Here is a 27690-nt window from a genome sequence, read left to right as displayed (position 1 = left end):
CCCTCCGCCTTGCATATCGTAAAGGGTCCGAATGAACTTGCTCGTAATTAGATATTGTGTATTTGCATTCGGAATCATATACAGTGCAGAACAGTAGTGAACTTGCGTACATCCGGGGATCGTATGCTACAGTGGTTTAGCTCTAATATCGTCGAATCCGCTGCAATGGAGGTCCCTATCACTTCCTATACAGATTAACTGCCACTGCCAGTTGTTCACCTCTATGGGAGGGTAGTAAGTGGTTGTATTCTATCAACTACCCCGTGGGGGGAGTACCTCCTGGACACCAGCCCCCTCCTGTGTCTTGGGGTGGTGTCTGTGTTGTCAGTTGTGGAGAGAAGGTATGCTGTTAGCGGGTTCCTTATATATCTGGGCCAGGAGGTAGGTGGGAGCAGTTCGACATAGCTGAGTGATTGCTCCTGCCAGGTTGTGAGGTCGTGTATCCATTCTTTGAATTTAGGGGCTTGGCCCCTTCCCCCATCTACATGCTACCCTGCGATTTGCTATTAGGAAGCCTAGAGCTAAAAACTTCTTGTATGCGGTGTCGACATTGTGTGTAGCCTGGCTAGGTTATATCCGGTGATGCGTGTAATGGCGTATCTATCATTCTCGACATACCCGTGAACACCTGTTGCCAGTACTGTTGGATGGTGGGGCACAGCCAGGCCAGGTGGAGAGAATCCACTCCTTTGCCTTTGCACAACTATCATCCTCCCTTAGCTTGAATTTATAGAGCTTGGCAGGGGTGTAGTATAGCCTGTGTAGGAACTTTTAGTGGCTGAGTCTCAATCGGCTGCTGGCTGTTATTGATGCTGACGCTGTCTGCTTGCAACCAGATTCCCACTATTCATCTCTTATTTCTCTACCTAAATCAGTGTCCCTCTCAAGGCGGTCCCTCAAGGCTCGTGGTTTTGGTACGTTTTGTGTATGGTGGTAGATGAGTGACATGACATGCTGAGGCCGTTCTGCTTGTAGCAGTGCATGAATCGGTGGCAGTGTGAGTGGCTCTAGGCGAAATGCTGGTGTGGCTGCTTGAACGCTGCCTGAGTCTTACATACATAAATAGTTTCATGGTTGTGGAATGGAATGGAAGTGCATTTATAGAGCGCACGGCTATCCGGAAGCGTCACAGTGCTAGTAACCGACACAGGAGACCAGAAGGGCTAAGTAAAGAGCATGGTCTTTAATTGCTTCCGGAAAGCCAGATGGTCCGGAACGGAGCGTAGCTGAAGAGGCAAGGCATTCCAAAGTTTGGAGGCATTGTAAGAGAAAAGCCTGCCACCACTCCTGGACCTCTTGATCCTGGGGATCTCTGCCAAGTGCAGATCATGTGAGCGAAGCTTCCGATTGGCTTTGTATGGACGAATGGGAAATCGTCGGTGGCCCTAGTCCCTGCCTTGCTTTATGTATTAGACACAGGGCCTTAAAATTAATCCGTTCCTGAACCGGGAGCCAGTGGAGGGCGCGGAGGGCTGGTTTAGCTGACTGCCTAGTGGAGGTTCCCGTCAGCAGTCTTGCTGCATTATTTTGTACGGCTTGAAGTTTTCTAACTGCGGAGATGGCGCGCCCAGATACAGGGCGTTACCTTAATCCAATCTGGAGAGTATTAACGATTGGACCAGTACTTACTTGGCAGCAGAGAGAAGAAGGGGAAGGACCTTTCAGGCCATTCTAAGTAGGCCGTAGCAAAGAGCTGCCGTTTTCCTGGCTTGAGTCCTAAGGCTAAGGTCCTGGTCCAGCCATACACCTAGGCTCTTAATTTCTGATTTCGGGATTGGGGCTGGGCCCATACAAGAGGGCCACATCAGGCTGGGGTTAAAACTGAGAGAATTGCCTAAGATCATAATCTCTGTTTTTCCTCCATTAAGCCTAACCTGGGAGTCGTCCATCCAGTTTGAGATATCGTTTAAACAGGAGTAGTGGGTATGAATTTCCTGATCGGCTTGGTTGAGCCTGACCACCAGCTGAGTGTCATCGATGTAGGTGACTATCCGGATTCCATGTGGATCTGGCTGCTAGAGCGGACATATAAACATTGAATAGAGTTGGACTGAGCGAGGAGCCCTGAGGCACCCCGCTCAGAAAGTGTATGGTCTTAGAAACAATGTGTTTGAGGCGTATGAGCTGCAGATCTCACACTGTGCATTAGATCGCCACCTGGTGTTGGGCTGGGATGATTGCATGTTGTTGTTTTGGAAGAAGTCTTTGTAGTCACGAGATAGGTGACTCCTCCCTTGGACGATAGTGCGCATGGGCATCAGCTCCATCCTTAGATTTTTTTTCCGCCACTGGGTTCGGATGCAACTTTCCCGCTCCGGTTCGAAACTACTTCCAAGTAGTTTGCGTCAGAAAACTTACTTCAAACGCTTCGAAACAACTTTCGACGTCCAGAAACATAGACTACATCTCGTCAGCTCCATTCCAGTTGTCGACGCGGGACCGTGGGCCTATCTATGCCGTGAGGCCTACAGCTCATGGGAAGGACGCCGTTCAAGAAATGCCCCCAGTGTGGAGCAAAATTCCTGCACAGTGACCATCACAAGGTCTGTAACCTGTGCTTATCACCAGAACACGACGAATACAGCTGTCCGGCCTGCGCATCCTTTCGATCCAAGAAGACTATTTGAGATCGAATGGCCCGTCAACAAATCATGCAGAGATCAGCTCCGGAACCAGATGACATCTTCGAAGGTCCAGATGTCCACAAGGAAGATTCCGAAGATCTCAAAATCGTATCTGGGGCAGACGACTCCGATGACTCCATACCTTCGGGTCAACGCGTGAGTACTACTGCCCCTGCTCCATCCCTAACACCCAAATCGAAGGCAAAGGTCAACACTTCGCCTCCGGGTCCAGTCGCGAAAGGCGTCCCGGTTCCGAAAATAATTCCAAAACCGTCGACCCCAAAAGATAAATCTGCTTCGAGTATAAAAAAGACTGTTTCCGACGCTTCCACGCCGATGAAACCAGCTTCGGCTTCAAAGCCAAAATCTTCGGAGCCAAGATCTACGCCAAAGGAGTCTGCCACAACTCATAAGGCTAAAGACACACAAGACACAACCACGCTCAATACCGAAAAAATCGGCACCGAAAGCGCTTCCTGAGGAAGAGGAGCTTTTTCACCCTGATCCTAGACAGAAAAAGATCTCCATTGACCCAGACACAGGACATGTGTTTACTGGGCCACACAAAGTGGAAATTGGATTCAGCACCTCCACATCCAGTGCCTGTAAAGAAGTACTCTGCTACATCACCAATGCGCCCTTCTTCTCCTGTACCTCAATCTATATCTCTTCCTCTTCCTTCACCACCTCAAAATTCTCCACCTCATTTTTCACCACAACATACACCTCATAATAATGACGATGATGAGATTATGGGGGGAGGGAATGACCCAAATGACACTTTTAACTACCCAACAGATCCACCTGACTGGGAGTACTCAATCCCACCAGATGTTCCCCAAGATGTACCAGATATTCCTGATCCATATGCATACCCATCCAAACCTTCTCCTCCTGATGATAATATTGGGTTTGGACACTTACTTAATAGAGCTGCCATCCATCATGGAGTCACAATGCACTCTGATGAGGCAAAAGAGGATTTTCTACTTGACACTTTTGAGCAAGCCCAGAGGTCAGTGAAAATTCTACCTATGGTCTAAGGAGTAATTAAACACGCACCAGAAGTGTTTAAAGACCCTGTACGGGCTAGGATCATAAACCCCAGAATAGAAAAGAAATATAGGCCTGCTCCTGGGGATCCTGCATACAATAAAGGACAGTTACCCTTAGACTTACTAGTCGTTTCCAACGCTAGAAAGAGAACAACTCACAAACATCAGGTGATGCACCACCTCCTGATAAAGAGTCAAATATGATAGATGCTTCAGACAAGAGAATAGGTGCCCAAACAAGTAACTCATGGAGCATAGCTAATACACAAGCACTCCTCGCAAGATACAACAGGGCTCATTATGATCCGCTAGAAACACTCCTACAGCATCTACCTGACCAATATAAAGCACAAGCTAACGACCTTATCCAAGAAGGTAAGCTAATTTCGAATGCTTCCATCAAGTGTGCACTTGATGCAGCAGACACTGCGTCTAGAGCAATAAATACTAGCGTCCTCCTCAGACGACATGCATGGCTACGCAACTCAGGATTATAGCAAGAGGTGCAAACTACCATATTAAATCAACCATTTAATAAACTGCAGCTTTTTGGCCCAGCTGTAGACACAGCACTTGAAAAATTGAAAAAAGGTACTGAGACTGCCAAATCTATGGGAGCTTTGCAGTCCACACAAACAAGAGGCTCCTTTCGTCGCTCCTTTTATAGAGGAGGCTCCAAACAAGCTGGAGCAGACAACTCGGCTTCTTTTAAAAACCATACACAAGCATCCTCCAATAGAGGATTCTTTAGAGGAGGATACAGAGGCAATAACAATAAAGGCAGAGGGAGAGGTAATAACAATAATCGGACCTCTCCCAACACAAAGCAGTGACTTCCTTCCGCTCCCCAACAGCATTCCACTCCTGTAGGGGGGAGTTTAAAGTTTATTTAAAATTTAAAGCACAGTTCCTACCTGTCTGGAATTCCATCAGAACAGACAAATGGGTAAGACAAATTATCCAATATGGCTACTGCCTAGAACTCACAGCTGCTCCTCCACATATACCACCCAGACAGCGTCCAATGTCCACAGAACACCTTGCGCTGCTCAAACAAGAGGTTCTATCATTGCTTCAAAAAGACGCAATAGAAATAGTTCCATTACAACACCAAGGGACAGGGGTTTACTCGCTGTATTTCCTAATATCCAAGAAGGACGGGACACTAAAACCAATTCTCAACCTCAGGCCCCTCAATCTGTATATACACTCAGATCATTTTCATATGATCACTTTACAAGTGCTCCCATTGTTGCAACAAGGCGATTTCCTTACTACACTAGATCTCAAGGACGCCTACTTCCACATTCCCATACATCCTTCTCACAGGAAGTATCTAAGGTTTGTGCTAGAAGGACAAGACTATCAGTTCAAAGTCCTTCCATTTGGGGTCACAACTGCATCAAGAGTGTTTACAAAGTGCCCAGCAGTAGTAGCAGCACATCTCAGAAGACAACACATACATGTCTTCCCATACCTAGACGATTGGCTCATAAAAGCCAAGTCTTTCAACCAGTGTGTCCAACACACATCTCAAACAATTCAAACATTGCACGACTTAGGGTTCCCAATCAACTACAGCAAGTCGCATCTCCAGCCCTCTCATGTACATCAATACCTAGGGGCCACAATAAATACGTCTACAGCTCTAGCTTATCCCAGTCCAGCCAGGATACACAGCATTGAAGCCTTAATCACAAGGTTTCAGAACCAACTCTCTCTCCTAGCCGGAGTGTTCATGCAACTAATAGGCATGATGGCATGTTGCATTTTTATTGTACCATATGCAAGACTGCAAATGCGCCCACTGCAGGAATGCCTAGCACAACAGTGGAACCAGGCTCAAGGACCACTTACAGACCTGGTGATGGTAGACCCCTGCACACATCGCTCTCTGCACTTGTGGAACACCAAAAACTTGTCCAGAGGGCGGCAGTTCCTCGAGCCAGTTCCACAGATAGTACTCACAAAAGACGCATTCCTGACAGGATGGGGAGCTCATCTCCTGCATCATACAACTCAGGGAAAATGGACCACTCAACAAAAAGTGCTCCACATCAATCACCTAGAGCTGCTAGCAATATTCCTAGCACTCAAGTCCTTCCAAGTACATGTACAAAACAAAGCTGTCTTAATCCGGATGGACAACATGACAGCCATGTACTACATTAAAAAACAAGGAGGCACACATTCTCTGCTACTGTCCCAGCTTGCACAAATTATTTGGAGATTGGCCATTCCAAAGAACATATATCTGCTAGCAGAACACCTTCCAGGGTTTCACAACCAGATTGCAGATTTGTTAAGTCGACTGACACAACAGATTCACGAATGGGAACTACATCCACAAGTTCTTCTACCATCCTTTCACAAGTAAGGTCACCTAGACATAGATCTGTTTGCCACACACGAAAATGCAAAATGCTCAACCTTTGCCGCCAGGTTTCCACACCCGCTGTCCAAGGACAATGCAATATCGATGAACTGGTCAAGCAGATTTGTGTACGCTTTTCCGCCACTCCCATTAATACCACTAGTAGTGCGCAAGCTAAAACAGTCTCTCAAAATGATCCTAGTAGCTTCCATATGGGCACGCCAACCGTGGTTCACAACACTACTAGAACTCTCTCTAGTTCCACACCAAAGCCTGTGCCTGACACCATCCATGCTAACACAGAACCATGGAGAAATCAGGCATCCAGATCCAAGCCAATTGAATCTGGCTATCTGGCTCCTAAAGTCTTAGTTTGGTTATCGTAACCTACCACCAGACTGTGTGAATATCTTCAAAGAAGCCAGAAGACCTACTACTAGAGCTTGCTATGCAGAAAAATGGAAGAGATTTACCATTTACTGCAACAATAATCAAACTGATCCCCTGGATGCTTCTATCCAGAACATCATATGTTACCTGCTACACTTACAAAGATGTAATCTAGCATATTCATCCATAATCTTGCAGCCATTGCTGCGTACCTACAAAATAGACCACATCTGTCATTATTTAGAGTACCTGCAATTAAAGCATTTATGGAAGGATTAAAAAGAATCATTCCTCCTAGGTTACCACCCTCTCCGGAGTGGAACCTAAACATTGTTCTTACCAGGCTCATGGGACCCCCTTTTGAACATTTACACAAATGTGAACTACAATTTCTAACATGGAAAACAGCTTTCCTTATTGCTATTACCTCTCTCAGGAGGGTAAGTGAGATTCAAGCTTTCACAATACAAGAACCTTTTTTACAATTACACCGTAACAAAGTGGTCATAAGAACAAATCCCAAATTCCTTCCTAAAGTCATTACTCCATTTCATCTAAACCATGGGTACTCACAAACTTTCTCTCGGGGGCCAAATTTACAGTGTGGTTTGTGTCCGAGGGCCGCACCGGTGGGGGCGGGGTCAGTGGGGGAGGGGGTGGGGCTAGAGCAACAAAAAAAAACTGTGACCATGAGGTTGATAACAGGTCCCTGCAGCGGACGCCTTCGTCCAGAGTCACCAGACCCGGCATACACACATCTCTCTCTCTTGCTTTCTCTCTATCTCTCTCTGTCTCCCTCCCTCTCTCTAGCTCTCTCTCTCTCTCTCCCTCCTCCCTCCCTCTCTCTCCCTCCATCTCTCTCCCTCCCTCTCTCCCTGTCTCCCTCTATCTCACTCACTCTGACTCTCTCCCTCCCTCTCTCTCCCTCCCTCTGTCTCCCTCCCTCGGTCTCCCTCCCTCTCCCTCTATCTGTCTCCCTCCCTCGGTCTCCCTCCCTCTCCCTCTATCTGTCTCCCTCTCCCTCTATCTGTCTTCCCCTCCCTTCGTCTCCCTCTCACTGTCTCCCTCTCACTGTCTCCCTCTCACTGTCTCCCCCTCCCTTCCTCTGTCTCCCCCTCCCTTCCTCTCTCTCCCCTGACTCCTCTGTCTCCCTGTCTGTCTTCCTCTCTCTGTCTCCCTCTGTCTGTCTCCCTCCCTCTATCTCCCTCTCTAGCTCCCTCTCTCTCTTTCTCCCTCTCTGTCTCCCTCTCTTTGTCTCCCTCCCCCTCTGTCTCCCTCCCTCCCCCTCCCTCTCTCCCTCCCTCCCCCTCCCTCTCTCCCTCCCTCTGTCTCCCTCCATCTGTTTGTCTCCCTCCCTCTGTCTCTATTTGTCTGTCTCCCTATGTTCGTTGACGTCTCCTGTCACCTACAAAATATCAGACTTTCTTAAAGACTCATTACAGAGATGAACTACAGATTACCTGCAAATTATATAATATTAAAAAGGGAAACGTAGAGTTGCCACTCCAGATGCAGGCGTCCCAAAAGAAGGCGAGCACTTCTAGTATCAGAATTCTGCAACGCACAAATGGCTGAAAGAGACATCGAGCACAGACTGGACATAATCTGGCAGCACTTTGGGGCCATGTAACTTCTTGGCGCCCGACTGCTTGCTCTGTCTTGTTTCCTACAAGTAAGAATTGTTTACTGAAATTTAAAGATTCAGAAACACTGATCAAAATAAGAATCAAATCATAAAGCAATTTTAGTTTCGTTGCTCGCATGAGGCAGAAAATAGCGCATAGAGGGCAACACGTAGTAACAGCAGCACATCTTCAAAGAAAACACTAATACTTTTATGAATTGCACTTATATTAAATATGTAAATTTTGGGTAATTATTTTATAACACCATTGTGCACGCAACAAAGGATTACAACGGCATCTTGTTAATGTGAGAACGGAAGTATTTAACAATTTAGTGAGTAAATACATTAAAAATGTAACATATATATATATTTCCAATGATATGTCGCTGCCAGCGTCCTAGATAAGATTATAAAACAAAAGCAAATTAACTCTGGGGACAAACACCCGGACCTGGGTGAGAAGAGGCTGCTGTGTCGCGGCAGAGAGAAGAGGTCGTCCTGAGGCAGTGGGGGGGGGGGCGAGTAGAGGCTGCGGGCCAAAGAGAAGAGGCTGCCTACCGAAGAGAAGAGGCTGTGGGCGGAGAGGACGTCGGCACCACGGGCACACGAAGCTTCCCAAAATGCCCTTTAAGTTAGCTGTAAAAGTGCTGCGCTCACAGCTGACTTTCAAAGGGCCTGTGCTTCCCGCTGGTGCCGTGCGTGAAGTCAGAGGCGGGCACAATTAGAGGCCAGAAGTAAACAGAGAAGATGGCCGCAGGAGTATACGTAGTAAATACGTTTTCATTAAGTATGCTCCTGCGGCCATCTTCTGTTTTTACCTGTTGGTCAGGAAATGCAAAGTGCAAGCTAATGTCTGCGGGCCGCCAATGAAGGCTTGCCGGGCCGCTGGCGGCCCGCGGGCCGTACTATGAGTACCCCTGATCTAAAACAATCAGTAGAATTGCCAGTGTTTTTTCAAAACCCTGACTCGGTAGCAGAGAGAGCTCTACACACCCTAGATGTAAAAAGAACCATTCTCTATTACATTGACAGCACCAATTCCTTTAGAAAAACTATACAATTGTTTGTAGCTTTCTCACCACCACATAAAGGCAACCCATTTCTAAAGCTGGAATTGCAAGGTGGATTGTAAAATGTATACAAATATGCTATCAAAAAGCAAAATGTACATTAACAATTCTTCCTAGGGCGCACTCCACACGCAAACTAGGAGCATTTATGGCTTTCCTAGGGAACCTTCCCCTGGAAGACATATGCAAAGCAGCAACATGGTCCACAAAACATACCTTCACTAAACACTATTGTGTTGATGTGCAAGCCAAGCAGCCAGCTGCTGTAGGCCAAGCTGTCCTCAAAACTCTTTTCCAAACTACTGCAACAGTTACAGGTGACCACCGCTAGGAGAGACACTGCTGTACAATCAATGCGCAGTGCGAGATCTGCAGCTCATATGCCTCGAACAGAAAATGCTACTTACCAGTATGCATCTGTTCTTGGCATGTAGAGCTGCAGAGTCTCACACGCCCACCCGCCTCCCCAGGACCTGTATTTGTTCCAGTTCTATCTTAATTCGATATAAACGCATGGACATCCTTTTTTTTTTTTTTCTTCTCTCTACTAACTCCATTTCCCATCATGGCGAAAAACAATCCAAGGATGGAGCCGATGCCCATGCGCACTATCGTCCAAGGGAGGAGTCGCCTATCTCGTGACTACAAAGACTTCTTCCAAGACGACAACAACATGCAATCATCCGAGCCCAACACCAGGTGACGATCTAATGCACAGTGTGAGACTCTGCAGCTCTACATGCCAAGAACAGATGCATACCGGTAAGTAGCATTTTCCTTTAATTAAAAACCTAAAAGGTTCTTCCCTCCATGAAAGAGGATAGCCACTAGAGCGCCATGCCATCTACTCCTAGGTTCCTGAGTCGCCGGATCAGAATTGAGTGGTTCACCGTATCAAAAGTGGTGCTCTGGTCAAGGAGTAGAATGGCCGCCGAGCCTCCTGAATCCCAAGATTTTCCGACTTTCCTCAACCACTGCCAATAGAGCGGTCTTGGTGCTTTAGCAAGGTCGGAAACCGGTTTGGGAGGGGTGAAGCAGGCTATGGCTTTCAAGAAACCCTGAAAGAGTTAAATTAACGTGTTTCTCTGTTACCTTGCTTATGGCCGGAAGAAGAGATATGGGGCGGTAATTGCTCAAATCGGCCAGGTCCAGATTGTATTTTTTTTTTTTTAAGTAGGGCTTTAACCCTTGCCTCTTTCCACCTGGCATGGACTATTCCAGAGGTAAGTGAGGGGTTGATCAGGTATATCAGATATGGGGCTATGATTGGCATGACCTGTTTCAAGATGTTCAGTGGCGCTGGGTCAGCGGGGGATCCGCTTTTTACCGTAGTCAACAGGGAGCTGAAAATTTCCTGGGTGGGATGTCCTCTAGAATGTATACAGGGGGACCTGTTTGGAGATCCGTCTGAAGGTGAGGAGGGAGGTCTTCCTCAATCTTAGTTGGAAGTGATTCGAGGATAAGCTGAACTTTGTTATTGAAGTACCCGGCCAGTTTGTTACACCGTTTGCCTGAGATGCCGGGGACTGATCTAGGGGGCGGGGCTTTAAGTAGATTTTTAATAATATTAAAAGTTTCTTTGGACGAGTTGGACGCTGCTAGAATTCTTTTTTTAATAATGAGATGCTTGGGCGTTTCTTAGTTCAGCTTTGTAGGCAAGAATAGCAAGTCTATAGTCCTGTTTTTTTGAAGGAAGAAAATCTCTCATCCAATGTCTTTCCTTCACTTTACATTGCTGCTTTAAGGTCCGTAATTCTGGTGTAACCATAGGGCATTTCGAGGCCCTGCCGACTTCTTTATCTTGATCTCTGGAAGGACCGTGTTGAGTGACTCCTCGATCCATCCGAGGAAATCCTCATTCGCTTGTACCGGACATTGGGTTAAGCTAGGTTTTATCTTTTCCCGCTCCTGAGACCATTCCTCCAGGGGGAGATTATTCCAAGGATGGCCAAATGTCCAGGATGATTGCGTCATAGGCCTAGTTGTCTGAGGTGACCAAAGAAGATTTACCAAAAAGTGATCCGTCCAAGGTAATTTAATAGGATCGGTTCCCTTAAGGTTGGCTAGGCTAGAGAACACTTAATCGAGGAGGTGTCCTCTAGCGTGCGTGGTCTTACAAATTTTTGGGAAGAGTTTAAGGGATAGGAGATCTCTGGTCAACTCGCATGCGTTGAGAGCTTGTGGCTCCTCAAAATGGTGGTTGAAGTCTCCCAGGATCGTAAAGTTGCCCGATGCGCTGGCCAGCTTGATCGTGGTCTCGAGCAGTGAGTTATTAAAAGACCCTATAGGCCCCGGGGGACAATAAATCAGGATGCCTGTGAAGGCGAGTAGTGGGGAGAATTCTATAGAAAAGTCAACATTCTCGCAATCTTCGAGTGGATTGCCCAGGAGGTGACAAGTGAGCTTTTCCTTATGGGCAATGGCTATTCCACCACCCAGACCCATCGGAGGGTCATCTCTTTGTAGCACATAGCCAGAAAGAAGAGCTTGCACGGTATCTGGCTCTGAGCTAGGGGTGAGCCATGTTTCTGTAAGGAAAAGAACGTTGGGGTCTTGGTCTCAGAGTAGCATCCAGATCGCTGCCGTATGTTTAGAAGGGGATCTGCAATTGAGGAGGAGGATCCTAAACTTGATTTTATCATGGTTGTGCTCTAGCCTGTGTGGTGTAAGGTCATGGCTGCATGTAGGGCATTTAGTTGGAATATTGTCTGGAGAAAAGACTTGCCCACATTTAGTTCCTGGGGCGTTATTTAGCTTCCTGAGATAGGAACTATTATAAGTGTAGCGGGCTGGGGCGAACGAAATAGGGGTTTTGGCCCATGGGCGCAGACTTGCTTGCCTTAGGCGGTGTGGTGGGTGTGTTTGCGCCGAAGAACTGTTCCCTGGACCTGACTGTTCCTCCTATGTAGAGTTCTCCCCACGTGGTAAAGTGTAGCTACTCTAACATTGATCGACATTGCCGCTCGTGTGTGACTTGGAGGGACGTATGGTAAATCAGAGGTACTTTGGGGGGAGTATAACATGGGCACATCCAGTCTGGCAGCGATTTTTCCTCCATGCTGCAGTGGTACATGCAACTGCGGTAGGGTCGCGTTCCCGTTCCCCGCCAGAGGTGAACAAGAATCCCGAGAGGGAAGTGGAGTCCATGAATACCTCCTCTACTGCCAGGTGAGGCCTGAAGGGAGGTGAATGTAGCCAGTATGTGGCGAAGTGTGCCTGGGCGCAGTGATAGTAGAGTTTGAAATTAGGAGCCTCATACCCTCCCTGTGAAAAAGGCAAAATCGGAGTATCTAGGCTAAGCCAGGTTTGTTTGCCCCCCCTTATCAGACGTATTGTTCGTGTTTTGAGCGCACTAAAGAAAAGATATGGTATGTTGGTGAAGAGATAAAGGTACTTAGGCAACAGTATCAATTTTACTAAAGAGATCCTCCCAGCCATAGAGAGAGGCAAGGACAGCCATTTCGTGACCGACTCTGTAGCTTTATCTAGTGTGACTCCGTAATTGGCCCGTATAAGCTCTTCTCTATTTCTGGTGAACTTGACCCCCAGGTATTTGATTTCCTAGGACTTCCATGCCAGGGGGTAGTCTAGGGGGTATGGGGTGGTCGTGTCAGTGAGTGGGGAAACGGCTGACTTGCCTAGTTGATATTTATACCCGAAATGGGCCCGAATTTGGTGATTTCACGTAATACGGGATTTAGATTTTCTTGTGGGTTTGCTATATAAAGTGTAACCTTGTCCGCGTAGAGCAAGATTATGAGCTGTCTGTACGGGTAGACCAGCGCTCGTTCTATGTGGTGCTGCCTGATTTACGCGGAAAGTGGCTCTATAGCAAAACCGAATAATATGGGAGATAGGGGGCAGCCTTGGAGTGTGCCCCTGGTGATGGTAAATCTGGGGGATTGTGCTCCGTTGATGAGAACTGTAGCCGTGGTCTGTTAATACAGTAATTCCACCCACTCGAGGAATGGGGGCGGCATTCCCATGTAGCGCAGGGTGCCCAGAAGGTAATCCTACTCAATGGAGTCGAATGCCTTAGTGGCATTGAGGAAAACTGCGGCACTGTTGGGGTCGATGGCTTGTATTACTGTACGGAGGGTCCGAAGGTTGTGGGACGTAGCTCGGTTGGGGATGAATCCGTACTGGTCCGGTAGAACCAGTCTCTCCATTAGCAAATTCAGTCTGTTGAAAGGACCTTCGCTAGAATTTTGGTATCACAATTAATTAGGGATCTAGGGTGGTAGGATTCACATTGGGTATGTGGTTGTCTATCAGTGCCTCTTTCATAGTGATACTGGAGATGTCCCTCCTATCTAGCTTCGTGGAAGACCGCCTTAAGTATGGGAGCTAGTTGTGTCTGGTATGTCTTGTAAAATTCTACGTGGAATCCGTCCGATCCCGGTGCGTGCCCCGATTTCATTTGCATGATCGCTGTTGATTTAATCTATCTCCAGTTCAGCGCTGAGGAATTCTTGCTCAGTGTCGCCCAGCCAGGCTAGGGCTGTGTCCTCAAAATATGCAGGGAGGTCAAGTGGTTGCCCTCTGTGTTGTGTATAGGGATTTGTAGTGTGTCATGAAGGTGTGGAGCTGCTCGGGGAGGTTTCTGTGGATTACGCCCTCTTGAGTCATTGATTTCCATAACATGGTTTGAGAACTTTGGCTGTCTGAGAATCGCCAGAACCTTCCCGGGGCGGTTGCCCTCGCCGTATATGCAGGCGACATGATACCTGCCTCGGAATTTGCATTCGCCATCGGCCGTGTCTGTGGATTCTGTCAGTTTGTCACGTAACTCCACCCTGGTCTTGTCCCCGCCCTGTCTTGTGGCTGAGTTCCCGTTCCAATGTTTTAATATCTTTTTCTAACCTGTTGAGCTCATTAGGGATGTCTTTTAAAATACCTTCGTCCTTTGCAGGATCCTCTGATTGTTGCTTTGAAGGCCTCCCAGACGGTGGTGAGGCTCGGTCTGGAATCCACATTCTGCTCAAAGTATTCTTGAATTTCTTGTTCAAGCTCAGTTCTGAAGACTGTGTCTAGGAGATGTAGTGAGTTGAGCCTCCACCTAACATAGGGGGATTGTTCTACAGGAGGTTTCAGCACCATCTCCACTGGGAAGTGATCGGAAAACGTCCTCGCCAGGTGGTTAACTGTGTCAATCCAGCTGGCCATACCGATTGACACAGACCAATAGTCTAAAAAGGACCAGGAGGAATGGACGGCCGAGTAGTGTGTACCTTCTTTGGTAGTTGGGTGTGTGTGTTGCCAAGCATCCAGGAGACAGTTCTCTGAGACGATTCCCGCTAACTGTTTCTTCATGATTGAGTAATGTAGGGCAGTGGAGTGAGATCTATCCATTGCCAGGAACATGGTTGTGTTGAAGTCCCTGCTCAGAGTAAGTAGGTGGAGCCCACGGATCGGATATTACCCCACAGGGTGTTAAGGAATAAGGCATCGTCCACATTGGGATCAAAGCAGTTGACCATGGTGATGACATTAGAGGCCAGACGTCCCCACATCAAACAATAGCGATCCTGGGGGTCCATAGAGGTACCGCCTAGAATGAAGGGATTGTTACGTTTAATGAGGATTGTGATTCCCCCCTTCTCCCCCCCCCCCCCCCCCCCCCCCCGGAGTAAGTGGAGAAGGACGTGAAGTCGCGATGGGAGGCCTACCTGGTGGCAAAGTTAGGAGATGTGGACGGGTCCAGGTGGGTCTCCTGGAGTTGGGCAACCTGAACATGGTGTCTCTCCGGATAGCCTAAAATCTGTCGCTTTTTCCGTGGGTTATTTATGCCCCGGATATTCCAAGACATGCAATGTATACTAGACTGCATATAGGGGGTTATGGATGTTGAGTCTAATAGTATGGTCTGAACTGGCAAGAGTTTCTAGATATTGTGAGTGTCAGACCAGTTTGCATTTTTTTTAAAAGGCAAGGCAAACTACCCTCTCTTTGTCCCACCCCCACTTCTCCAACTTGTTGGGCATATATTCCCACCCAATCACAACTTTGAAACAGGAAAAAAAGACAAGTGGTACTTAATTACAGAGGTACTCCTGTGTGGGTGAGGCTAGGGGCCCGAGACATGCCTTTACCCTCCTATTATCCCACCTGTCCACCACCTCGCCCTGACCAGGTTGGTACCAGTAACTGGTGGAGGGTAAGAGGCCGGGTGGTACAGTTCCTTTAGTCTATTGGAGCCGGTATAAAGTTCAGCGTTGGGCATCCCAAGCTGACTGCTTTGTGCTGTCGTCTGGAAAATCAGGATTAGTCCTGTGTCGACAGTGGGGACATGGATCTGGAGCAAGCTCTGTTGAAGGCCGTGGCTGGCGACGTCGCCCAGCAGCTTTTAAGATAATCTTCGGCCTGCTGCGAGTTGTGGAACACGTGTTGCTTCCCCAGGTGTGTGATGTGGAACTGCGCTGAGTATAGCATGGCGTCGAGTATACTCTGGGTTTGCAGGATCTTTTTGATGGTGAAATTTTGTCTTACATCCTTCTTTTCTCGCGCCAGACGTATTACTGTATCTCTATCCCGGTAGTTGAGGAATCAGACAATTACGGGGCATGGAGGTGCCCCCGGAGGTGGGCACGCACTGAAGGATCTGTGTGCTCTTTCCACAAATAGGTGTTTGGAGAAGGCTTCAGTCCTGACTAGGTCGCTGATGAGTCTCTATGAAGTCTTCCATATGACCAGTGTTGGTTGACTCTGCCAGACCAAGAATACGTACGTTGTTCCTCCTATGGCGTGCCTCCAGGTCCTCTTTCTTCTCTGCAATGACTTTGAGCAGCTTGACCATCTGTGAGATTTGCTTTCTGCCACTCGTGGCCCCATCCTCCAATTCAGAGATTCTGTTTTCCGCTTCCTCTATGCGGTGGTCATGCTGTTCAAGCTTGTGCACTACCGAGTCCATTCGAGAGTTCATGGCCTCAATTTTTGCATCTATGAACGTGAAGCTATTTTTCATTGTTACCAACAGTGTTTTCATGTCCTCCTCTTGGCACTCATTTGACTTAGTAACTGGGTGCTCGTCTGTTTGAGACTGGGGTGATTTGCGTGTTTCAAAGGGCATTTTCGTTTGCTTCCCTTCCGGCCTGCCTGTTTTGAAACCTGGAGCAGGGAACTGTAGCCGCGATGTAGAGAAAGAGAGCAGCTCGGTGAGCGGAGGGACACCGGGCCTTGTCATGTCAGATATCCGAGGAAGGCTTGCACTGGTGCAGCTCTAAGTTGCGTGTATGGATGGTCATGGCGATGTTAGGGAAGGCTCCTGCGTCTGCAGCTAAACTGGATCGAGTGGGTCTTTGAGCCTGTAGCGGCCACGTCACCCCAGCTGATTGTATATTCTGGACTCTGCAAGGGTGACTTCAGTGGGGTGGGGGGGCCCATTCGTTGGTTGGAAGCTGGCACAGGCAGCAGCTGGGGGGGGGCACTGTGTCTTCCCCCAGGTCCACCGCGAAGCAGGCAGTGCAGCCTTGTCCTTCCCTCCGATAAGGAATCATCTCTACAGAAGGGGCGGGCAGTGGTCAAGTTGGGTGTCCAATTTATGTACCACTCTGCCATTGGTACTGATAATTATGGGGGAATAAGTCGCACTGGCCGACGGTGGTCAGGTCAATGCACCTGTGGGTCCAACCGCGTTGTTGTGGGGCCCCTACCAGAGTGTCGCAATGCCTCCGGGAACGGTTCCGCCCCAGTACCACGAGTGCTCCCACCAGGTGCTGCGTACCGGTCCCCTCATCGGTACCGGGCGGTTGTGTAGCCTTGTTTGGGCTTCACCGCCTGACGTGCCCCGTCCGCTGATGCTACACCGCTGAGTGTATGCTAAGTGTGTGTGGCCTACGTGCTCTCAGTAGGCCGCTGTAGGAAGGTAGATCCCTGACTATGGTTGCCCCCAACTTTTTGCCTGGTGTTTTGCTGGTTTTCTGACTTAGTTGACCTGGGGCCCTGCTATTCAGGACCCCAGGCCTACTGCTCTCTCTGTAAAATGGATTCCATGTACCTTAGGTACATATCTAAATTGGATACTGAGTCACCTTATCAGTCCCTGTACAGTGTACCTTAGGTACCCAGGGCATAGGTGTACCCAGGACCTACCAGGGGCTGCAGCATGTATTATGCCACCCCTGGCTGGCCATCCAAATCTGACACAACTGGCTGCTTGACAGCTGGGGCAAGGTGGTGTAATCACCCTTTGCTTTAGATATAGTATACCTATATCTAACCCTAAAAATGGACACACAGATCTCCTATCAGTCACTCCTATGGCAGGCCTTGACAATCCTGAAGGCAGAGTGCTTGGAATCGTGTGAGATAGTGCTCTGGCATGAGCTGGGCCTGTCTGCGGCTTTCGGGATCCATCCCTTAGCCGTTTCCATGATATCGCATACCATATACTCTTAAGTGCATTATAATCCTCGCGGTTATATGCCAACTCTGGTATCGCTTTATCAAAACATGTCGAGTAAGGTGTCATACGAATTGGAATACTAACCCCTCGCCAATTCTGGCGACGGGGTTAGCATTCCACCCTTCTAGAGGGACACGACATGTATGTAAACTGTAACCCCGGTTAAAGTCAGACATAGCCTCAGCTCCACAAAATGGATGCTGCCACCGAGACACAAGTCTGCCCTCCTGCTGCTGGGAGTCCTCCCAGAGCAGGAGGCAAGGACAAAGGGTTTCCTGCCAGGGGCGGTGCCAGCACCGTCCCAGACAGGGTTTTGTGTATTCCAGGTAGGCAGGGCTACAGAGGAAGGTGACTGCAAGTGGCACCCCGGTGCTCACTGTGCATAGGCCGGCTGAAACCAGTTCCAGGGGCACTCCAGCCCCTGGCCTGGGGAAAGCCCGCCAAAGGAGAGGGGTGTAACCACCCCCCTTCTGGTCCCACCAATAGGGCAGGACTTAGTCGCGTGCCAGCCCCCTTTTCCCAGATAAAGGTAGGAACTGGCCCCCTTCCAAATTAGATCATCTTTGGAATCAAGACACGACTTTCTACGAAAGGACATCAAGATTTCTTCTTCAAGATTCTCCCTTGTGACTAAGGAGTAGTCACCCTGCATCCGCAGGCACCATCTTAAGAACACTGCGGTCTGCTGCAAGTCCTTCCTCCGGAATCCGACTGCCCAGCTCGACGAGAACCGGCTTCCCTGGCACCTCTGACCTCTACCCACCTCTACAGCCAAGCTGAGAACCGTGGGTGCGACGAGACCTCGAGGGACCGGCCATCTTCAAGACTGCACGACTTCTTTCCAGCACGACCGCCGAGGAATTCCCTGGTGAGTGCTTTGGGGTCCGAGAAGCCCCGACCCTGAGCAGCTCCAGCACCGAAGTTCAGCCTCCCAGCATCTCCACGATCTGCGTGGGGCCCTTCTGCTTTTTGCTGCTCACCGCGTTGTTTGGCTACTAGCCCGCTGGCTTGTGGCCTTCTTAACGACGCCCGACAACATCACTGCTGCTGGTCTGGTTGCTCCAGACTGGCCCTTGCTCCCTTCCAGAAGAGGAGCACCCCGGACCCTCCTGGTCCACTCCAGACGCCATTTTAGGTCCACCGCGTGGGCTTGAATTTGCCAAGACTTGTTGCCCCAATCCTGGGTCCAGCGACGTCGACAGCATCATCCATCGTGGGACAGCTCGTACCTCCATCCTGGTCGCCGACAACGCCTCCTGGTATGTGAGACTGCAGAGCACAGCGTCGCCCACTCACCTAGTCGAGGTGACTACCATCCGGTGCCCTCCTGGTGCCCCCTGACTACTGGCTAGTAGTCACGAACTTGGTCCCCTCTGCTTTCAGGTGTCATCCCTCTTTGATCCAGGCTTGGATCACTCGAACAATCTTCACTGGTCGCCTGCCAGCAACTCCTTTCCTTCAGGCTCCTGGTTCGTCAACGAAGAATCCCGACGTCTTTTCAGACCTATGCAGCTGCAGCCCCTGGGCTAGGTAACTTCGGCATTTCGGTGCCCCAGCATAGCCTCACTATCCAAGGGTCCAGATCCACTTTCGTTTTTGACCTACCTAGTCGGGTTCGCCCGAGAACACTAACTTTGTGAATACTAGCTTCCAAAGGCTTTTTCCCGCCTTACGCGTGAGAGTTCCCACTCTGCACGTGGTGTCCCTAGGCCTCCTGCTCCTAACCTGAGTATTCAGTATTGTAGGCCTAGCGTTTCTAAAGCCTCTGAGAATCGTTACTTACCTGCTAGTAATTCGCATTCCACTTTTGTAGTGTATGGTTTTTCGTGCCCCTCGGGCATTTGTGTAAATTGTGCGACTTAAAGTATTTTCGTAAGAGTTTTGTTGTGTGCTTAGCTCCCTGTCTCATAAAGAGCCAGGGTAGTCTTGTTATAAATAAATACACTGTTTATTTTCATAACCACTTGTGTGGTGTCCTTTCACTGGGTGTTCAAGGGGTAATGTGATGGTAAAACAGCTGGCTTAACACGCCCTCTAGAGTCTTAGCCTTAGACTGCTCGTATCCATGCTACTAGGATAGCTGGTCTATAAGGTTGACTTACAACCAATCATCAATAAGGGTTGTTTGGACTGATATATAGTGATCACTAGAATAGTGAACACTGCACATCAGGCCAACTTCTCACAGCCGCCGTCCCAGGCCAACGAGAAATGCAGCCTTGAGGATCAGTCCAGTGCTCCGGGCACACTCGCCAACGAACCCCCACTGACTCCTCACCTCGATTTGTGTGTCTTTGATTTCTGCGCTGGGTCCCGGCCTGGTGGTACTGCTTGAGGAGCGTGAAGAGCAGCTCTCTGGCCTCTACACTGGTGTGAAGATGCGGGCTCTGGTGAATGATGACGCAGAGCGAACATTCCAGACGCCACGATGCGTTGTCGGCTGGAGTCTCCGCCCTTATACCTCAGCTCCCAGCCGGTTCCGACTTGAGATCAAAAGCTGTAGCGGGACCTCCGACAGTGAGGTTTCTGATTCCGCCAGTTTAGTCAGAGGATTGATGACTTAGGATGGTGATGCCATATATTTTTGCGCTCGGTCAGCAAGAGCCTCACTGGTGTGCGGCCATCTTGGCCGTGCGCCACCTAGTGCCCACCAAGGTAGGGTGTCCTTAAGTCCATTCACTTGTTGCTCCCCGGCCCTCCTATAATTCACCTAGTCAATTGTGGGAGGTTCCAGAACTACTTCCTGTCTGCCCACTCCCTTTTAATTAGCGGCTTTTGCTGCAGGCAAAGGAGGGGTCTTGACTTAACGTCAGTCCCGCCCACTCACTAACTGTGAGCATTTCAGAGAATGAGATCAATGCTTACCCAGTCGAACCCACATGCTCTGTGCACCAGGGTCTTCTCGTTTCCTCCCTGTCCATCTCTAGATCAGTACATATAAGTCACTTCAGCAGTTTCAGGGAGGTGCATGTCTCCCTCTTGCTTTCAGTCTCAGGAGTGTTTCTTTTAAAAAGGTCAGGGTCAGTTTGCAGTGCTAGCTCCTCCATGTTTGAAGAAGATATGAGGGGATAACGCAGTCCAGCCCCTCAGCCCACCCACTCATTGCCTGCAGTAGTATTTCTTCTGCATGCTGAGGATGCAGATCAGAACCTAACTACACCATGTGCCAAAACCATGACATCATTGGCAAAGCATCACTGGAGCAAAAAGAATGTCTTCCTAAAAGCCGCCTTTTGTTTTGCATAGTTAAAGTTTTCAGTAAGCTGTGATTGTTAAAAACATTATAATGCAACAAAAATAGCTCCAACTCTACAAAATGCAAGACCTATTGCATTGCATGTTCTTGTTCTTACCTGAGGTTTTTTCACCTGTTCCCCCATTTCCTGAAAATGTCTTTCCCTACTGCCTTTCCATTACCCACACTTTGAAGACAATAGAGCTTTTGCACAGGCACAATGCTAACCACTATAAGCATCTATGTTGATCGATCCAATCACTACAGGACTGATGACCAGTAGTTGGTGACAACATGGATAGTATCCAGGAAAGCCAAGCTAGTTATAAAGCTATGTTTTCTCACAGTGACCCCTCAGAAGGAATTTGGCTCACTCCACAAGGGGGGTAGAGTAGTTAGTTGGCTCGCCTGAGGGGAGTCTTAACTTTTTATCATAGTTTTATTAACCGTCCCTGCCTAGACTCTGAACTGAGGAGTAATCCAAGGAAAGGGTGAGTTATACAGCAACATTTCTTGGTTTGTATTATGTTGTTATTCCTAAAACCCTCACCATGTAACACATAGCTGTTAGAGCTGTTCCAGAAGACACATTTACGAGAATTAATATCTATTTAAAGAACGTTACCGTCTATAACGTTTTCTGGTGAATTTTTGACTCTCTTGCTGGTATCGACTCACCTTTCTGCCTCTGCTCTCCTGAGAAAGTAGTTTTATAATATGCTTACACTTATTCTGATTGCATTGTTGCCTTGGCATTTTTATTTTGCCCACTGTGGAGCCCAGCGTTTTCATTCTGCCCACTGTGGAGCCCCGCTTACAGTGTAACGGTCAGATTTAGAGCCTTTCTGGAACGGCAATAATGTTTTGCCGATAATGCTCCAGCAGAACCTCTGCCGATGCTTCAGTTAGATGTCTTTTCGTTAAATGAGTGAAATGCTGTAACCTTTGCAGATTAGTTTGTTGCCTAGGAATTATTATTAATCAGGAATTTGCATAAAATCAAAATATCCATGAGAATAAGATAGCACAAGCAATTAACCTATTGCTGTTCTTCAGTAGTATTACTGTTTTTGTATCACACATTTTATGCCCAAATGGCACAAAATAGAACTCAAAGCATTCGCATCTGGGTCTCATCTAATGTGTATTTTTTCATCTGTAATCCCTGTAGGTTTGATGTCCCACTGAAGAGCTTGAAACCACTTCCTCAGTCTGCTCCACAGACAACCCCAAGAGAGGGATGGAACACTGTGCAAGGAAAAAAGATAAAAAGGGTTCCTTTAACGAGCAATGCACATTTTCAAACTGGTGCGTATTTGTTTTACATTTTTATTGATAAGGAGCATCACCATTGTATGCTTTCTGACCGTTGACTTAATTTTGAGATATCCCTCTTCTGGATGATAGATGGAGACTACAGGGGACAAAAGACTGCCGGTAAACCGGGAAAGCCGCAGTCCACTCTGCCACCTCGCCTCCAGCAAGCAGCAGGAAATCGCCAGCAACACTATAGCCCATCCCCCGGGCCAGCATCCCAACATACTCCTAGCGAACAAAGAACTCAGAGTAGAACTCCAGCACAGTCAGCCGGCAGGTAAGCATTTGTACCAAGCTTGTTTACATTTGGTCTATGAAGCCCAGTGCCATGTCAGACTTACGATGGCGAAAAATGTACAATAGTGAATAAGAATAATTGAAAATATTGCTGTATTAAAATGCTGGCAAAGTGCCAGCCTGTGTGGGCCAGCTTTACAAATATACTATGTATATTAGTCAAAAGTAATTGTCTGATCATTAGTAGCCTAGACTGCTTAGATATTTTTGTTTGCAAATTTTGCCAGAGACTACAATGGTCTGCTTAGCTGCAAATCTAAAATCATAGAGCCTCCAAGTTGACTTTCCTAGAGCAACACACCCATATCTTTGAAGAAACAGATCTGATAGAGACTACTAGCCACAAATTCCTTAACGTAGGACCCAGAAACTTTTTTCCAGGTCCAGCATCCCTGTGCGCCGGGGGGACGGCACCACGTGACTCTGCCCTGACGTCCTCCGCGTTCGTGACGTCAGCAAGGACACAAGTCCTACGTCAGTTGTTTCTCTTTCCGCGTGCAACGCGGATCCGGTTGAGCTCTGGCCTGTTTTCAGGCCTTCTATCCCTTTTTTCACGTTTAGTACAGTGTGCGAATGCCTTCTGGACGTGTCCATCTTGTGCGCGTCCCATGTCGGCGACTGACCCTCATCCAGTTTGCGTGTGGTTCCTGGGTGGGCACCGGGACTCTGAGAGCTCCGACGCAGGCCGGTACCTTCAGTCGCGGCAGGAGCGCCGGATGAAGTTGCTGTTGGCGCGCTTATCCAGGTCGGTGTCCTCTTCGCGTCCGTCCCCTGACTCGGAAGCAAGGAACCGCCGGTTTCGTCAGCGACATCGTCTTTTGCCGCGGCCCCATGGGCGTGGCTCACCAGCTGGTAGGTCCTTCAGTTTATCTCCGAGGCCTTGTCCTTTCACGGTGGGCGCCTGCCTATCGCCTCCCTATCTGCCGTTTCAAGGCGTGGAGGCGACTAGGGCCCAAATGACAGCCTACGCTGCGGCTCTGCAGGCTTCTTTGGCCCTTCCTCCACCCCCTGAGACGTCCGCGGATCCTTTGCCTTGTGCGGGGACTTCCGCAGTGTCACCGCTGGCTCTGGAGCAAACTATCTGCTCCAGGTCGTGGGAGAGTGGCGCCGTCTGGGTGTGGTACTTGGGGGCTCCTCGCTTCAGCACCTAGCATCCCTGTCTCGCCGCAAATCCCTACGGGGCTCCATGTGGTGTCGCAGGTGACCGCCGGGCACCCGGGCCTGCCCCTTGGTCCCCCTCAGCCCTCTGAGCCGGTGGCTACCTCACCAGAGGTCGAGCTGGCGCTGGTTCGGCACCAGGAGCCTCTATCCCTGGCTCCGGTGGTGTCACGGGTCGAGGCGGGGCCAAGGAGTGCCTTCTCGTGTCCCTCTTGCTCCTCGGCACGGGCGGCTGCTCCGTCTGAGGCCGGGGTGACGCCGCGGGTGGCCCATCCGGCGCCATATGACGCTGATCAGGCGCCACATGACTCTCTGCCGGCATCTTCTAGAGGAGGCTCTCCACTGTCCTCGCGGCCAATATCCTCGAACACTTCTTTCCTGGGCGTGCGGCTGGCTTCCCCACCAGCATTTTCTCCTCCTGAGGCCCTGCGGGTCCCTCATTCCTCGTTGGATTCTCCACTAGGTCGGGGCTGGCCGCTCCCAACTGGAATCGGGGAAGGGCGGCTCAGTCTGCGATAGTCTCACATGGAGGAATTGCTTTCCCCTCCGTGGCGCTTTTCTGAGGCCAGCTCGGGCTATTTCCACAGTTGCTGGTATTCTCAGGATGGGTGACCCTCTTATGGGGGCCTGAAGGCACCCTGCCACGGGCGATCCAGTGCCTCCGGTGCTTCTGCAACGCCATCGACCTGCTTCACATGACCCGGTCTGTCTTTCTTTCCACCCTTCTACTCAAAGCGCTCTACCGTGTTTGACTGTAGCGTTGTTCCCTCCGTCTCGGGAGGCCTGGTGGTTCGATTCATGGGGGCATAATGTCTTTGCTTCTTCGAGTGCTGCCCTGAGAGCTTAACACTTTGTGTGTGTTTACCAGGGCTACTTCTGGCCTGTGGGGTTCGGTGAAGTCCCTTCTTTCTTGTGTCTCTCATGAGGGTGCCCGTGCTGATTTGCGGGCCATTGTGTTGACTGATAAAGAGTTGACTGCATTTATTCTTTGTGCGTCACCGATGCTACTGACCGTGCTATGGCTACTTCTGTGGCTCTCAGTCACCATGCTTGGCTATGCGATGCTGTTTGTTCGAGGCATGTGGGCTGCTGAATTCATATCTGTGCATAGATCGCCGCCTAGTGTTGGGTCCGGATGATTGCACTTTGTTGTCTTGGAAGAGTCTTCGAAGTATCACGAGATAGGTGACACCTCCCCTGGACTACAGTGCGCATGGGCATCTTCTCCATCCTCAGATTGTTTTTTTCCGCCATTGGGTTTGGATGCTAACTCCAAAACTCCAACTTCGGAATCAAAAAATAAACTTTCTAAAGGCCAAAAGGCCTTCGGCTTCGACGGTATTGTTCTCGTTCGGTACCTCGCTACTCGATCCAGCTTTCCATCTCCCATCGGTCGTCGATGCGGGCCGTTGGGCCTTTTCGACGCCACGTGAGCCGACCGTCGATGGAAAGAAGCCCTTTTAAAAGGTGCCACAATGCCACTCCAAGTTCCCACATACTGACAAACACTCCATATGCAACAAATGCCTTTCCCCAGACCATAGGGAAGAAACCTGCCCGGCCTGTGCCGTTTCGGTTGAAGAAAACCATACGGATCCGACGGGCCGCCAGGCAAGAAATGCAGCGACAAGGACCGGAACCAGACAACATCTTCGATGATGACCAGGAACTACCGGACGCTTAAGACTCTGACCTAGAGATCGTCACCGTCGAGGACTACTCAGACTCCGATGACGAGATCCCACCGGGGCAAATCGTGAGTACACAGCCCCCGACACCAATAATCCTGTTACCAAAGGCTCCGGTCGAGGCATCGCCAAAAGGCCTTAGCCAAGATCCTAAAAAAGTTTCGCCAGCCCCGCCATCCGGCTCGGCTCCGAAAGCGAAACCTTCAGAGACCCCAGGGCTCAGTAACATCGTCCCGCAGAAGGTTCCAGAGCCAAAAAAGGTTGTCGACCCGAGGGCCGTCGAACCGTAGAAGGCCGTACAGCCAAAGAGCGTCGAGCCAAAAAAGACTGTCAAGTACACGAAGGCCGTTCAACAAAAAAACGTCAACCCCAAAGAGGGAGTCGAACCAAACAGGGGCTCGCAGCCTAAGGGCGCCGAACCGAAAAAGGTCGCTGACCCAAATAAGCCTACCGGTCCAAAACCCATCGACTCATCAAGTCGCCAACAAAAAGGGGGCACGGCCGGAAAAACCTGCAGACCCGAACATAAGTGCTCCGAAGACACCAGTCGAACCGAAGAAAAACGTTAACTCTGCTAAGGACACTCGTCCCAAAAAGCCTACGGAGCACAAAAAACATGTCGACCTGGTTGATCCGAAATCACTCGTCGACCCCGGACAAGGGCCCGAGACGATAAAAAGCAAAAAAACACCAAAGGTCGTCGAAAAAGAACGTGTTACCGAACCAAAAAAGGCTAACACTCAACCCAGGACTGTAGAGGAAGAACTCTTCCACCCAGATCCATCAGACGACCAAGCTGAGATCTACATCAATCCAGACACTGGTAAAGTTACCATCTTGCACAGAAAAAAGAGGCCTGTGGACTCTGGCTCACATTCCCCTATTCCATTGAAGAACAAGCATTAGAAATGCAATCGGGCTCGGATTTATTTGAGTTTGAGCTAATGGCATTGTAAATGCCAATGTATTGTTGCTATGTGTTATGGAGTGTGTTCATGTGGTGTGTACTGCCAGTGATCTCCTTGTGAGTGTGCGAATATTGCACCGTTACTGCCTGTGATGTCCTTCTTGTGAGTGTGAGAAGCTTGCACCTCTGCTGCCTGTGGTCTCCTTGTGAGTGTAAGAAGCTTGCACAGCTGCTGCCTGTGATGTCCTACTCACTACTCTACTCTACTCACTACTCTACTCTACTCACTACTCTACTCTACTCACTACTCTACTCACTACTCACTACTCTACTCACTACTCTGCACTCACTACTCACTACTCTGCACTCACTACTCTACTCACTACTATACTCTGCACTCACTACTCACTACTCTACTCTACTCACTACTCTACTCACTACTCTACTCTACTCTACTCACTACTCTACTCACTACTCAACTCACTACTTTCTACTCACTACTCTACTCACTACTCAACTCACTACTCACTTCTCTACTCACTACTCTGCACTCACTACTCACTACTCTACTCACTACTCTGCACTCACTACTCACTACTCTACTCACTACTCTACTCACTACTCTACTCACTACTCTACTCACTACTCTACTCACTACTCTACTCACTACTCTACTCACTACTCAACTCACTACTCAACTCACTACTCACTTCTCTACTCACTACTCTGCACTCACTACTTTAGTCACCTCACTACTCTACTCACCTCACTACTCTACTCACTACTCTACTCACTACTCACTACTCTACTCACTACTCACTACTCTGCACTCACTACTCACTACTCTGCACTCACTACTCACTACTCTGCACTCACTACTCACTACTCTGCACTCGCTACTCACTACTCTACTCACTACTCTGCACTCACTACTCACTAATCTACTCTACTCACTACTCTACTCACTACTCTGCACTCACTACTCACTACTCTGCACTCACTACTCACTACTCTGCACTCACTACTCACTACTCTGCACTCACTACTCACTACTCTGCACTCACTACTCACTACTCTGCACTCACTACTCACTACTCTGCACTCACTACTCACTACTCTGCACTCACTACTCACTACTCTACTCACTACTCTACTCACTACTCTACTCACTACTCACTACTCTACTCACTACTCTGCACTCACTACTCACTACTCTACTCACTACTCTACTCACTACTCACTACTCTACTCTCTACTCACTACTCTACTCTCTACTCACTACTCACTACTCTACTCACTACTCTGCACTCACTACTCACTACTCTGCACTCACTACACTACTCACTACTATACTCTGCACTCACTACTCACTACTCTACTCACTACTCTACTCTACTCACTACTCTACTCTACTCACTACTCTACTCTACTCACTACTCTACTCACTACTCTACTCACTACTCTACTCACTACTCTACTCACTACTCTACTCACTACTCTACTCACTACTCTACTCACTACTCTACTCACTACTCTACTCTACT

At 49.0% G+C, this 27690-nt stretch overlaps 1 protein-coding gene across 3 annotated transcripts in view; it reads left to right on the top strand.

Annotated features, from left to right (window-relative positions):
* Positions 1-27690, top strand: part of OTUD4 (OTU deubiquitinase 4) — a 442490-nt gene that overhangs the window by 182268 nt on the left and 232532 nt on the right. For all 3 annotated transcript variants that reach the window (XM_078676880.1, XM_078676881.1, XM_078676883.1), the window contains 2 exons: positions 21951-22087; positions 22187-22373. In XM_078676880.1, the coding sequence (XP_078533006.1) occupies positions 21951-22087; positions 22187-22373 (324 nt within the window). The remainder of the gene's footprint in view (positions 1-21950; positions 22088-22186; positions 22374-27690) is intronic.

Source organism: Lissotriton helveticus, chromosome 2_1 (genome assembly GCF_964261635.1).
Source record: "Lissotriton helveticus chromosome 2_1, aLisHel1.1, whole genome shotgun sequence".
Taxonomy (NCBI): domain Eukaryota; kingdom Metazoa; phylum Chordata; class Amphibia; order Caudata; family Salamandridae; genus Lissotriton; species Lissotriton helveticus.
This window is presented reverse-complemented; position numbering and strand designations above follow the sequence as displayed.